Source organism: Salmo trutta, chromosome 9 (genome assembly GCF_901001165.1).
Source record: "Salmo trutta chromosome 9, fSalTru1.1, whole genome shotgun sequence".
In the NCBI taxonomy this organism is placed as follows: domain Eukaryota; kingdom Metazoa; phylum Chordata; class Actinopteri; order Salmoniformes; family Salmonidae; genus Salmo; species Salmo trutta.
Window position 1 is genome coordinate 16,790,229 of NC_042965.1, and position 13,754 is coordinate 16,803,982.

General features: G+C 40.2%; 2 protein-coding genes across 3 annotated transcripts in view; both read left to right on the top strand.

The window, feature by feature from the left end:
- Window positions 1-3,376, top strand: part of LOC115200050 (neuronal calcium sensor 1) — a 40,937-nt gene extending 37,561 nt beyond the window's left edge. For both annotated transcript variants that reach the window (XM_029762736.1, XM_029762735.1), the window contains 4 exons: window positions 426-514; window positions 633-710; window positions 1,655-1,771; window positions 2,350-3,376. In XM_029762736.1, the coding sequence (XP_029618596.1) occupies window positions 426-514; window positions 633-710; window positions 1,655-1,753 (266 nt within the window). In that variant the 3' untranslated portion in view covers window positions 1,754-1,771; window positions 2,350-3,376. The remainder of the gene's footprint in view (window positions 1-425; window positions 515-632; window positions 711-1,654; window positions 1,772-2,349) is intronic.
- Window positions 3,377-6,400: 3,024 nt separating this feature from the next.
- The window catches only part of LOC115200051 (hemicentin-1-like), a 78,815-nt gene continuing 71,461 nt past the window's right edge, over window positions 6,401-13,754 (top strand). Inside the window, exons 1-3 of the mRNA XM_029762737.1 lie at window positions 6,401-7,060; window positions 12,547-12,617; window positions 12,954-13,112. Coding sequence (XP_029618597.1) covers window positions 6,787-7,060; window positions 12,547-12,617; window positions 12,954-13,112 — 504 coding nt within the window. The 5' untranslated portion in view covers window positions 6,401-6,786. The remainder of the gene's footprint in view (window positions 7,061-12,546; window positions 12,618-12,953; window positions 13,113-13,754) is intronic.

A 13,754-nucleotide genomic window follows, 5' to 3' on the forward strand; every position in this document is an offset into this window, starting at 1 on the left:
TATTGTTATGCATGTACAGAACAAAAAGACTGACAGGCTCACAGAAGACTACAAATAAGAGATTGTTAAGTATTGTCGTGCACCAAGTTCAATGGTGTTGCCTACGATGTGGGCCCTGGGTTTGGATTACCTTTAGAAAAGATTTGGGAGAAATTGTTCTGACTCTGTGAGAAATTAGCCTTTTGAAGTCTCTTGCATTATTTGAATTTTATATGCCTCGTTTTTACATTTACTTGTTCATTCTATCTCAGAACCCTCATCCCACTCCACTCCCCCACATACAGCCACTCATGTTTAATACCTTAGTAAAAGGTCAAGGCTACATACATTCATCCATCCCCATCTACCTGTACACAATCCCAAAACAACTTTATTTACAGTCAGTACTGGGCCTTCACCATCTGTTTTTTTTTTGCTGTATTTAGGGGCTTTCAAATTGTATGATCTTGATAACGATGGCTACGTCACACGAGATGAGATGTTAAACATCGTAGATGCCATATATCTGATGGTGGTAAGTTATACAATACCAAAATGTTCTAGTGTCAAAAAGGCTAATGGTAGAATTCACATACAGTATTTTACATTGACCTGAAATATTGCAAGACAATATATTTGCCTTTGTGTTCCAGGGGAACACTGTAGAGTTACCAGAAGAAGAGAATACACCTGAGAAGAGAGTGGACCGTATTTTTTCCATGATGGACAAGGTATATCTCTATTCCACAAATAAAACACTGTAGTAACCCAAAACCACCACCATGGGTTATGGTAGAATTATGTAGCTATTTATTGACCTCTGGTTTGTTGGTAGCTATTTTGCTCTTAGTTGTACAACTTATAGATCACTTTGTTTCTCAAGTCAGTGGCGGTACTATTGTAATGAGCTGACTAGCAACTCCACAGAAAATAGCATGTGTATTGTGTTCCTACTGTGTCCCTGTGCTGTAGTGCAGTGAGGCGGGCCGTCTAGAGTTTAGACCTCTTAGCCGTAGCCATCCCAGCATCACTAACAATTCCTGCAGTCTATAAACACCACAGATATCCCCTCCACCACCACAGCCCAGTGCTAATGCCCACTCAGCTCACTCAGGCCCTCCACGTCCTTGGCTCAGTGAACGATGAGATGGAGCCTGCTTGGGCATGTTTGTCAGTTCCATACCCAGTGCAAGGATCAGCCTATAGGACTGGCTTCAGAGCACAGCAGCAGTGCTCAGTCATTTGTATGGGCGGAGGGAAGTGAGCTGACCATTCAAGTGCACTGAACTAGATCAGCCAAGCCATGTAGAAAAGACCCTGGTATATTACATTAATGGGGACCGAGTGGCGCAGTGGTCTAAGGCATTGCATCGCAGTGCTAGAGGCGTCACTACAGACCCGGGTTCGGTCCCGGGCTGTATGACAACCGGCCGTGATCGGGAGTCTCATAGGGCGGTGCGCATTGGTCCAGCGTCGTCCGGGTTAGGGGAGGGTTTGGCCGGGGTAGGCCGTCATTGTAAATAAGAATTTGTTCTTAACTGACTTGCCTATAAAGGTAAAATAAAACAATCATGATTTGTTTGCCCCCTGCTGGTAAGATAGAGTAAAAGCAGCCTGATCTGCGATGGAGATGCTGTTCCGTTGTACTATATCTTCTCCTGTGTTCTTATTCCAGAATGCTGATGGCAAGTTGACCCTGCAGGAGTTTCAGGAGGGTTCCAAGGCAGACCCCTCCATTGTGCAGGCACTGTCACTGTACGATGGGCTGGTATAGGGCCTAAAGTGTTTAAAGGTGAGTGGAGCAGTGATCATGCAGCATTGAATTCAATACCCCAGTGGTGGAAATGTCATAAGGTTGTACATATAATCAAAATCATGTTTTATAATAAGATAAACAAATAATTGTGTGGTCAATTGATCTGTTTGAGGATGACAATGTGTGTTATTGAGAATACTACAGTTTACGAAGTGCAGTATAGTATAGAGGTCAGAGACTCGGTCTGAAAACAATGCAAAGCCGCCATTGTCAGACCACAGTTTGTCCTTATGCATTATTCAAGTGCCCTCTGCTGATTGCTGGCAATGAAACAGCCATGCAGTGCTCAGAGAGGAGAAAGGGCAGTTAGCTGGTCTCTCCTCCCCTCTGTCTAATGTATTCCACAGCCCAGTATTGCTGTAGCTGACGTTCTGCTCAACATGTGATAGTGTGTTTCAGCTCAATATAGACACATACATGGGACAGCTTGGGTTTAAAGTAGCACTGCATTTACTTGTTAGTTCTGTGTCTCTTTTGTCAATAGGATCTTGCACTGTTTGTGTCCATGTCTGATTTCGTTGCCACATTGAACTCAATGGTGATTATTATTACAGATTCGCAGATGAGTCCAACATAGTGCCATCACACCTGCTATGAGAAAAAAGCATCTACAAGCATCAACATCCCTCCATGCACTATCCAGAAGGAGACGTGGGGTGAGGAGAAAGACAAGGACTTGTGTAATACTGCTGCCGTCAATTGCACATATTCATCTGCACTCTAAGCATAGAAAACAACTCTGAGCCCTCTGATATACAAAAATGTAAAATAAAAAAGGACAAGAGGGGAATATACACTGAACTTATACTTACAAGCAAGGCAGTTGTTTTTCCTTGTGGACTGTGCTGGAGGATACCCTTTGAGGTGTGTGTGAACTGTGAACGGCGCTCTACAGAGTCAGAGTGGTGTGACTGACACGTGGAGAGCTGTCACGTGGCTACCTGAAAGACTACAGCAGGAGACATCAGCAGGCACTGATTGTTTTTGAGTGTTGAGGGAGATCAACTTATTTATAAATCCATGTATATAGGATATACTATAAATAGTCTTGTTATTATGTGTTGCTTTGCTGCGTTTGTTGGAGTGCTGTTCATTAACATGAAATTAAGCTTAATCGTTTTTTAATCAGTTTTAATTAATGGAATGCTTATTTTCATCCTGCTTCCTGCACAAACCGCTTCCTTTGTTTTCTTTTATATTTTTATTTGAGGAGTAAGTGTTCAGGGAGGGGCTTTCATTTGTAAGGCTTAAATTATTATGTTTGGGTTATGTGCCTCCTATTGTGTTGGATGTATGTTCCGTTTCCCATCAGCACTACTGTCAAGGCACTGTAATGTCTCAATGCCACATCCTGAATGACACGATCAAGCTACACAGTGTAATTCCTCACAGTTGACATATCTCAACTGAGGCTCATTATTTCCTTTGACGTCGTCTTACTCCACCCTGTGTATACACAAGGCTTCAGCTATTGAGAACAAACAGACATACATTCTCGTTGTAAAGCTTTTTGCAGGCTGTCTGTTTGAACCTGTCCTGTGTGTTCAACAGAAGCCATAAATCCCAGCATGTGATGATGCCTTTTCCCGTTCAGTCTCGGTCATTTCAGTCTTAACATTAGGCATTTGTCAGCTTCACTGATTTAGCCTTACTCAAGTGATAAAGATAATTTTCCCCTGTGCTGTCATTTACATTGAACAACACAGAGCACAGAGTAAAATGCATTTTAAATCTGCAAAATGTAACTTTTTGGGCGACCTGACCAAATTGTGAGTTATAGACCTGTTATTCCCATTGAAATTAAGTCTAAGAAGCTGTAGACCTGTTCTATGTGCGCTATTTCTATGCTTCCTGTTCGTAAGTTTCGTTTTCGCATCTTTTACTTTCGGTTTTGTACACCATCTTCAAACACCTGAAAATACAATATTTTGGGTTATTGAAAATATATTTTACAGCGGTTTAGATGGTATGATGATTCTCTACACTATACTTGCTTGTTTTGTCACATAAACTGAAATTAGGCGAACTATTACAATTTTAGCAACCAGGAAATGCCGGAGCGATTTCTGCATAGTGGACCTTTAAATGGCTGCCTTTACATTCTGTGTGATTGAAATTCTGTTTTTGTAAATTCAACCTCAAAGCTCTCTAAACTCAACTTGTTTCCGAAATGGTGTCTCGGTTCCCTCAAATACTCTTTTATTCAAAAGGGATACAGGAACAAAACTCAGCCAGAAAAAGGTTGAAGTAATTGTTCAATGGAGATTCAGACTTTTGTTCAACTTAAACATGAATTACCCTGTTATAATGAATTAAGGATTACATTGACTGTAACTTGTTCATTAAACAGTGCTTTAAGACAGTTCATACTGTAGATATGAGTAAAGACAGGCCTTAGTGTTGCTTTCTACTTCAAATCCATAATCTACTGCTACACCATAGGTTTGCAGTGTAAGTTTTTATGTCCTGACCTAACTTCAAGTATTCCTACAGCACACTTAGAAGAGACCATTAAGAAGTAGTGAGATTTTCTTGGTGTCTGATATGTGCCATCCCTGTGCGGTTGAAAAACTCATAGTGGCTGGGTAGAGGCTAGCCAGGCCCTCAGCAAGTTCCACTGGGCTATTAATCTGTTTAACATTGTCTGTCCATTCTTATCCAACTGGTCTGGATGCAGGAGATATAAGAGCCATTAGAACTGGAGTTACTACATGCCAAAGGGGGACCAAAGTGGGCCAAGCTCATACAGTAAGTCTAAATAATGACCTGGTTGGTTTAGAAGGAGAACATTTCTTTATCATTGCAGTAAACATCTTTAATTCATTGTGTTCTGGCATTGGTGTTGCAGCAGCATCCCATAAAAGGTATTTTTTGTCTTTGATATGCTTTCTTGGGTAAGCAGAATTGTGGAATAGGAGACTGAAATCATGATTCCTTTAGGCACAAAAGTGTGACTCTAAAGTCTCTGTCAATTTCTTGAGGAAAGGTTATTTCCTGTCTCTGACACCAATGGTTCTTTTTTGGGGTCAATAAAATGTTTTCATTCTAGCAGACCCTTTCCTTCCTCTTGTATGGTTGCCTTCTCTCCTCGCCAAACGTCCGATATGCTGCATCAATCTCTTGGCTTGCATGGCTTGACACTTCTTTGCGCTCAAATAAAACTCAGTAAGAAATCTTAAAATACATAAATCCCTGAGAGCGACTGCCTCACCATGTGATGTAATTGAAGTATCCGTTCTTATCAGGATCTGTAATCCGACGAGAAAGGGACGCTTGGCTTCCTCAGCCTTTCCTCTGAAAAAGCATCTGGCATTTCTGTCTCATGTCAAGCCACCGACTCCATTTATGCACCAGCGGGATATATTTCTATACATATTTATATATACATATATTTTGGTGTCTTTTTTTCCAGAGACAACTAATCTCATGCTATTCTACACATTTTGCAATGAGGCTGAGAAAATTTGGCACTTTAAAGCTAATTTCCTGCAATTCTACACATATTGCCATGGGGCAGAGAGGAAAATATACAGTTTTATACAGTAGCTAATCTCATACTATTCTATTCATTTTGGAATGAGGCTGGGAGAATTCATGCATTTTTAAAGCTATTTTTCTGCTATTCTACACGTTTTGCAATGCTGCTGAGAGAAAAGGTTGCAGTTTTACAACTGATTTCCTGTTATTCCATTTTTTTTTACATGTCTTATGATGTGTTCATATCTTACCTGGGGAGGGGGGAGCAACCATAGAGATCCTATTAAATTACTAGAAGGGCTATGTTATAAACCTTCAAATTTCCAAAATGGGGTGAAAATGGCAGCCATATCGGTCAGGGAGAAATCAAAACCAGTTTAATTGGAATGAATGGCACTAGAGGCATAATCCTGATTTTTCTAATGCAGGAAAATAAAACAAAGGCATGTATCAGAAATTGTGTAATTTAATTATTGTTAACCTACAATATTGTCATATAATACTAAATACAGTTTATACAGGATTTGTACACATTTTCTGTATAAATAGCCTCTATAATATATGTAAACAGACCATAAATGTCTAAATGTTTTGTTTCTTGGAAAGCTGAGTGCTATTACATGATACAATACCAGTGCGTTTACAATATTTTAAATCCTATCATCTACTGATTTCAGTCAGTGTATGGCTGTGGATTGACTGCTTTGTTTGAATGGAATGTTGGCATATTAGCAGTTAATTTGTAAAATTAAACAAATCATTCCTCTGGCTGGCTTGCAAGCTAACAAACATACAGTGCAGATAAATTCTTCAAATAAATAATTTTACACACCATGGTTGACCAACTCCCTGATTATATTATTATATTTTTGTATATATTTTTTTCTGGGGGGGGCCTCAGAGCCTGTGGACCCCCGTTAGGGGATGCAAGGTCCGTGATATGCCAGCTAAACATAAACACTGCTGTTATAATAAAGCTCAAGCCATTTCGACAATGCTGAGTCGTGAAAACAATTATTCTCCACTGTAAAATTGCTTAAAAGTCGTGCACAATTGCACCTCTAGCTTGGCATAAGGTTGACCGGATCCAGCCGTGAGTACCCGGCCAGGAGAATGTGGATGGGGTTGGGCTGGAAGTGATAGCCGGGTCAAGTTACACAAAAAAATATGCTTGTTCCTATTCAGGACCCTTTTAACACCCATCCCTGCCCCCGTTCCGAGCGCTCAGCATACACTACCATTTCTCCAGAGGAGCTGCTTTCTTCAATCTGTCCAAATTTTTGTACATGGATGTTACTCGGGACGAAATAACGTGCTACACCATCTAGTCTAGATCTACATGTAGGCTATTTCAGTTGAGGCGCAACATTTTTCATTGGTTGTCTTTGGGAATAATTCGATTTCTATAGATACATTTTTGGGGGGGATGCGCCAAAACGTATTTTTTTTATGTGTTAGTGTTTTAACTGGTTTGTTACATTTATGAAATCAAACACAGATGCAGTAAATTGAGAATGACCGGTATTATGTTGAAGTGCCTTGTCTTGGCGCTCTTTATTTGCGGGCACAAAGTCCTGACCGACCCGCGAGTTGAGGGTGGCCAGGAGCACTTTGATTCCATGGACAGTGACAGCGCTTCAACCCTGGCATTTGTGTTCGATGTTACTGGCTCAATGTATGACGACCTCAAACAGGTGATAGATGGTGCCTCTCGGATCCTGGAAAAGACCCTCAACCGGAGGACAAGACCCATCAAAAACTTTGTCCTCGTGCCATTTCATGACCCAGGTAAAAAAAATTATGAAAAGTTGCATAACCCTAATTATTTCTTACAAGAGTAAGACATTTAGCATTTTTGAAAAAACAAATGACAATAGGCATACATTATTTACATTAAACAATTGACATTAAACAATAAGGCCTCAATCAGATCAAACATTAAAGGAACTGTCCAGTGTTTCCAGATTTCTATGAAATATGACATAATTAATTACAATAGGAGTGATGGGCCAGCTCAACTTCTTCAGGCGGATGACATCATCCTCTATGAGGAAATAGCAAGCATTTTTAAAACTTCTGTTTAAGATACAAATTTAAGGTGGGTTTTTTTAAAACAGTTTTTTATTTATTTATGCTTTGGCCAAAAATACAAGTATAGGATGAGTCCCCAAGCGTCCCTCTTCCACTCAACCTCTATGGGAAAGCTGGAGCTTGAAAAAAAGAGAGTGCCCTAATGGGGGAGGGTGTTTGAGCCCTGATGAGAAGCATATGCTGTCTGCTTGTGTGTAATTACCCCAATCACCCCCATCCACCCCTCCGGAAAGCCTACCAGCCCCAGTAACCAACCCTGGGTGGAAGGGCTGGAGGCTGAGAAGGGGATGGTGTGCTCGGCTAGCTACACTAACGCCACATATTTTATCTGTGTTTAATTTAGTGTGCCCTTGGGGACTTTGTAAGCCTCCTGAGAGTGCAAAGAAACAGGGTGACAAAGAGGCGTGACAGTGTCTATGTTGTATGGGCGCTTATGACTGAAGTGGGGACAAAGCCTTAAAAAGCCTGACAGAAAAATGACAGAGGGAGAGAGAGGGATCAATAAATACTCACCAGGTAGTCTGGCAGTCTGACATGCCCACGTATTATCAATGTCTAATAGTTATATTTGGTAAGAAATGTGATGGCAAAGCTTGAAGCACACACACACACACACACACACACACAAACACACACAAACACACCCACACTGCCCCTAACCCAATCTACGGGCCTCTCCCTCACTCTAGAGTAAAAGACTGTTCTATATGGCAAGCTATTCTATATGACAGACAATATATTCTCTGTGTGTTGATTAATGTTTACTGCTCCATCGACCAGCCCCTGAAGGATTCCAAATAAGTGTCAGATCTTAACAGGCTGTTATTAGTCACGTTGGGGTCCACTGCAGTATGAGAGAGGTTCAGGTTACCCAACAGAGAGTGCTGACTTCAGCACTAAACACAACTAATGATTACTCAGTCATCATGGGCATTTTGAAGAGATGGCGCAATACCACCACAGACATGCTATATTTAAGCAATAAGGCACAAGGGGGTGTGGTATATGGCCAATATACCATGGCTAAGGGCTGTTCTTAAGCACGACACAACGCGGAGTGCCTGGATACAGCTGTTAGCCGTGGTATATTAGCCATATACCACAAACCCCTGGGGTACCTTATTGCTGTTATAAACTGGTTACCAATGTAATTAAAAAGGTAAAAATTCATTTTTGGTCATAGCTGTGGTATACCATTCTTACTGGCATAGGCCCTCAGATCCTCAAAAAGTTCTATAGCTGAACCATCAAGAGCATCTTGACTGGCTGCATCACCGTTCGGTATGGCAAATGCACCGCCCTTGACCTCAAAGTGCTACAGAGGCTGGTGCAGACAGCCCAATACATTACTGGGGCCGAGCTCCCTGCCATCCAGGACCTTTATGTCAGGTGGTGTCAGAGAAAGGCTTGAAACATTTTCTAAAACTCCAGCCACCAAAGCCATAGACTGTTCACTCTGCTACCGTCCAGCAAATGGTACCTGAGCATTGCCTCGCAGACCAACAGGCTTTGAAACAGCTTCTACCCCCAAGCCATAAGACTGCTAAATAGCCAGTGCTAAATAGTCAATTAATGGTACCCAAACTATCTGCAATGATTCTATCTTGCACTGACCCTACGCAAAGCATATACACAGTCACAGTCAACACAACACAAACACACATACATACACATCACACACACACACACACACACACACACACACACACACACACACACACACACACACAAACACACATTGGCACACACACTTTTACACATAATTTGCTGCTGCTACTCTGTTCTTTATTTTAATCGTATTATTATCTATCCTGATGTCTAGTCACTTTACCCTGCCTTCATGTACATATCTACCTTAAATAACTTAATATTATTATATATCCTGATGCCTAGTCACTTTACCCTGCCTTCATGTACATATCTACCTTAAATAACTTAATATTATTATCTATCCTGATGCCTAGTCACTTTGCCCTGCCTTCATGTACATATCTACCTTAAATAACTTAATATTATTATATATCCTGATGCCTAGTCACTTTACCCTGCCTTCATGTACATATCTACCTTAAATAACTTAATATTATTATCTATCCTGATGCCTAGTCACTTTACCCTGCCTTCATGTACATATCAACCTTAAATGACTTACTATTATTATCTATCCTGATGCCTAGTCACTTTACCCTGCCTTCATGTACATATCTACCTTAAATAACTTAATATTATTATCTATCCTGATGCCTTGTCACTTTACCCTGCCTTCATGTACATATCAACCTTAAATGACTTACTATTATTATCTATCCTGATGCCTAGTCACTTTACCCTGCCTTCATGTACATATCTACCTTAAATAACTTAATATTATTATCTATCCTGATGCCTTGTCACTTTACCCTGCCTTCATGTACATATCTACCTTAAATAACTTAATATTATTATATATCCTGATGCCTAGTCACTTTACCCTGCCTTCATGTACATATCTACCTTAAATAACTTAATATTATTATCTATCCTGATGCCTAGTCACTTTACCCTGCCTTCATATACATATCAACCTTAAATGACTTACTATTATTATCTATCCTGATGCCTTGTCACTTTACCCTGCCTTCATATACATATCAACCTTAAATGACTTACTATTATTATCTATCCTGATGCCTAGTCACTTTACCCTGCCTTCATGTACATATCAACCTTAAATGACTTACTATTATTATCTATCCTGATGCCTTGTCACTTTACCCTGCCTTCATGTACATATCTACCTTAAATAACTTAATATTATTATCTATCCTGATGCCTAGTCACTTTACCCTGCCTTCATGTACATATCTACCTTAAATAACTTAATATTATTATCTATCCTGATGCCTAGTCACTTTACCCTGCCTTCATGTACATATCTACCTTAAATAACTTAATATTATTATCTATCCTGATGCCTAGTCACTTTACCCTGCCTTCATGTATATACAGTTGAAGTCGGAAGTTTACATACACTTATGTTGGAGTCATTAAAACTTGTTTTTCAACCACTCCACAAATTTCTTGTTAACAAACTATAGTTTTGTCAAGTTGGTTAGTACATCTACTTTGTGCATGACACAAGTAATTATTCCAACAATTGTTTACAGACAGATTTCTTTACTTATAATTCACTGTATCACAATTCCAGTGGTTCAGAAGTTTACATACACTACATTTACTGTGCTTTTAAACAGCTTGGAAAATTCTGGAAAATGATGTCATGGCTTTAGAATCTTCTGATAGGCTAATTGACATCATTTGAGTCAATTGGAGGTGTACCTGTGGATGTATTTCAAGGCCTACTTTCAACCTCATTGCCTTTTAGCTTGACATCATGGGAAAATCAAAAGAAATCAGCCAAGACCTAAGAAAAAAAGTTGTAGACCTCCACAAGTCTGGTTCATCCTTGAGAACAATTTCCAAATGCCTGAAGGTACCACATTCATCTGTACAAACAATAGTGCGCAAGTATAAGCACCATGGGACAATGCAGCCGTCATACCGCTCAGGAAGGAGACACATTCTGTCTCCTAGAGATGAACGTACTTTGGTGCGAAAAGTGTAAGTCAATCCCAGAACAACAGCAAAGGACCTTGTGAAGATGCTGGAGGAACAGGTACAAAAGTATCTACATCCACAGTAAAACGAGTCCTATATCAACATAACCTGAAAGGCCGCTCAGCAAGAAAGAAACCACTGCTCCAAAACTGCCATAAAAAAGCCAGACTACAGTTTGCAACTGCACATGGGGACAAAGATTGTACTTTTTAGAGAAAAGTCCTCTGGTCTGATGAAACAAAAATAGAACTGTTTGGCCATGATGACCATCGTTATGTTTGGAGGAAAAGGGGGAGGTTTGCAAGCCGAAGAACACCAACCCAACTGTGAAGAACGGGGGTGGCAGCATCATGTTGTGGGGGTGCTTTGCTGCAGGGGGGACTGGTGCACTTCACAAAATAGATGGCATCATGAGGCAAGAAAATTATGTGGATATATTGAAACAACATCTCAAGACATCAGTCAGGAAGTTAAAGCTTGGTTGCAAATGGGTCTTCTAAATGGACAATGACCCCAAGCATATTTCCAAAGTTGGGACAAAATGGCTTAAGTACAACAAAGTCAAGGTATTGGAGTGGCCATCACAAATTCCTGACCTCAATCCTATAGAAAGTCTGTGGGCAGAACTGAAAAAGCGTGTGCGAGCAAGGAGGCCTACAAACCTGACTCAGTTACACCAGTTCTGTCAGGAGGAATGAGCCAAAATTCATCCAACTTATTTTGGGAAGCTTGTGGATGGCTACCCAAAAACGTTTGACCCAAGTTAAACAATTTAAAGGCAATGCTACCAAATACTAATTGAGTGTATGTGCATTTCTGACCCACTGGGAATGTGATGAAATAAATAAAAGCTGAAATAAATCATTCTCTGTTATTATTCTGACATTTCACATTCTTAAAATAAAGTGGTGATCCTAACTGACCTAAGACAGGGAGTTTTTACTATGATTAAATGTCAGAAACTGTGAAAAACTGAGTTTAAATGCGTTTGGCTAAGGTGTATGTAAACTTCTGACTTCAACTGTATCTACCTCAAATACCTTATTATTATTATCTATCCTGATGCCTAGTCACTTTACCCTGCCTTCATGCACATATCTACCTCAAATACCTCATACCCAAGCACATAGATCTGATACTGGTACTCCCTGTATATAGCTTTATTCTTGTGTATTTTATTTTATTCCTCATGTTAGTATTTTATTTTTGTGCATTGTTTGGAAGAGCTCGTAAGCAAGTATTTCACAGTAAAGGCTACACCAGTTGTATTCAGCGCATGTGACAAATACCATTTTAATTGGATTTGAGCAGCATGAACTGCTGTTGAAATTATAAGTGTAGTTCCTCCATTTAGCTATTAACTCCAGAAATCATGGATGACTGAGGACTTGAATTACTGTATGTGGCAACTACAACATCCTTTTCCCAATATGTTCATTTTGATTATGTTCCAAGAGCTAAAAAACAAAATAGGAAAGACCTGTAGTTTTTATAGTAGATCATCAAGCACCCTATCATTTTTCAGTGCAACTGACTTAGCTTTTTAGATGATCTGTTAATAACATCCACATTATGTTTTCTCCTAGACATTGGCCCTGTGTCCATCACCACTGACCCAAAGAAGTTCCAGCAGGATCTGCAGGAGCTGTTTGTCCAAGTGTGTACCAGAACCAAAGCCTGATACAACGTTATAGCTATACCATCTCTGCCAGAACATCCGCCAGGCTCCATATGATAGGCTGTACATACTTTATATCAATCTGTAGACCAGGAAGAGTATGGGCTATACAGGATATGTAGATATGCAGACTACTTAGAATATAACGCCAATAGTCTCTACAGTCAATACAGTATAGGTTTCTCAACTAAATAGGATTAGGGTTAGGCTATACAGCACAGGTCTTTAGACTATGCATAGTGATGCATTTCCTGTTCCTATTGAGGCCCTCAATGATTGCGTTGGATCAGTGGTCTGTGTGTTGTCTTCTCTCAGGGAGGTGGAGACTGTCCAGAGATGAGTATAGGAGCCATAAAGAAGGCCCTGGAGGTTTCCCTACCAGGCTCCTTTATCTACGTGTTCACTGACGCCAGAGCCAAGGACTACCGCCTCAAACGGGATGTACTGCAGCTGGTGCAGCTCCGACAGTCACAGGTAATGATTGCCCTCTAGAAAATGCTGGGTTGTTTGGTTTACCCAACTGCTAGGTTGCAGGTGTTGGGTCACTTAGTTTGGTTGTTTTCTTTAACCTTTAAAAGTCTAGCCACATAGAAATGCATTCAATAACTCATTCATAAATGTCTGAAAAGACTTTTAAAAAAAAATTTAAGGAAAAAGGTTTTGAAGTGTCTGTCCTATATCTAGGAGATAGAAGTATTTTTGTTTTTGGACACATATTTAACACCTTATTTTTGTTGGCACAAAACTACCTCCATACTTCCATGAATTTGTATGACTTACCTTCAAACGAGTCCCGTAACTCTCGTAGGGGTTGTAGAGCAAAACAGAGAACACCATCGTGTTCGTGAGAGTCTCATCTTTCCATAGAGTTTTCGTGAGAAGACCGATTTTTGGGATGTCTCATGGTCTGACAAACACCGCTGTAGCTCGGCCACCTTCCACTTTCCACCGCAGATGCTAGCTTAAACTGACATATTTTGATAGGGATTTTTTTATTACGTTACTTAGATTGATGCACGGGTGCGTCAATAGACTCTTAAGGATTAAAAAGAGCAAGGTTAGGTTGTTGAGTTATTGGTGCTGGGATATTGAGATATGACCCAGCAGGTCAGATCA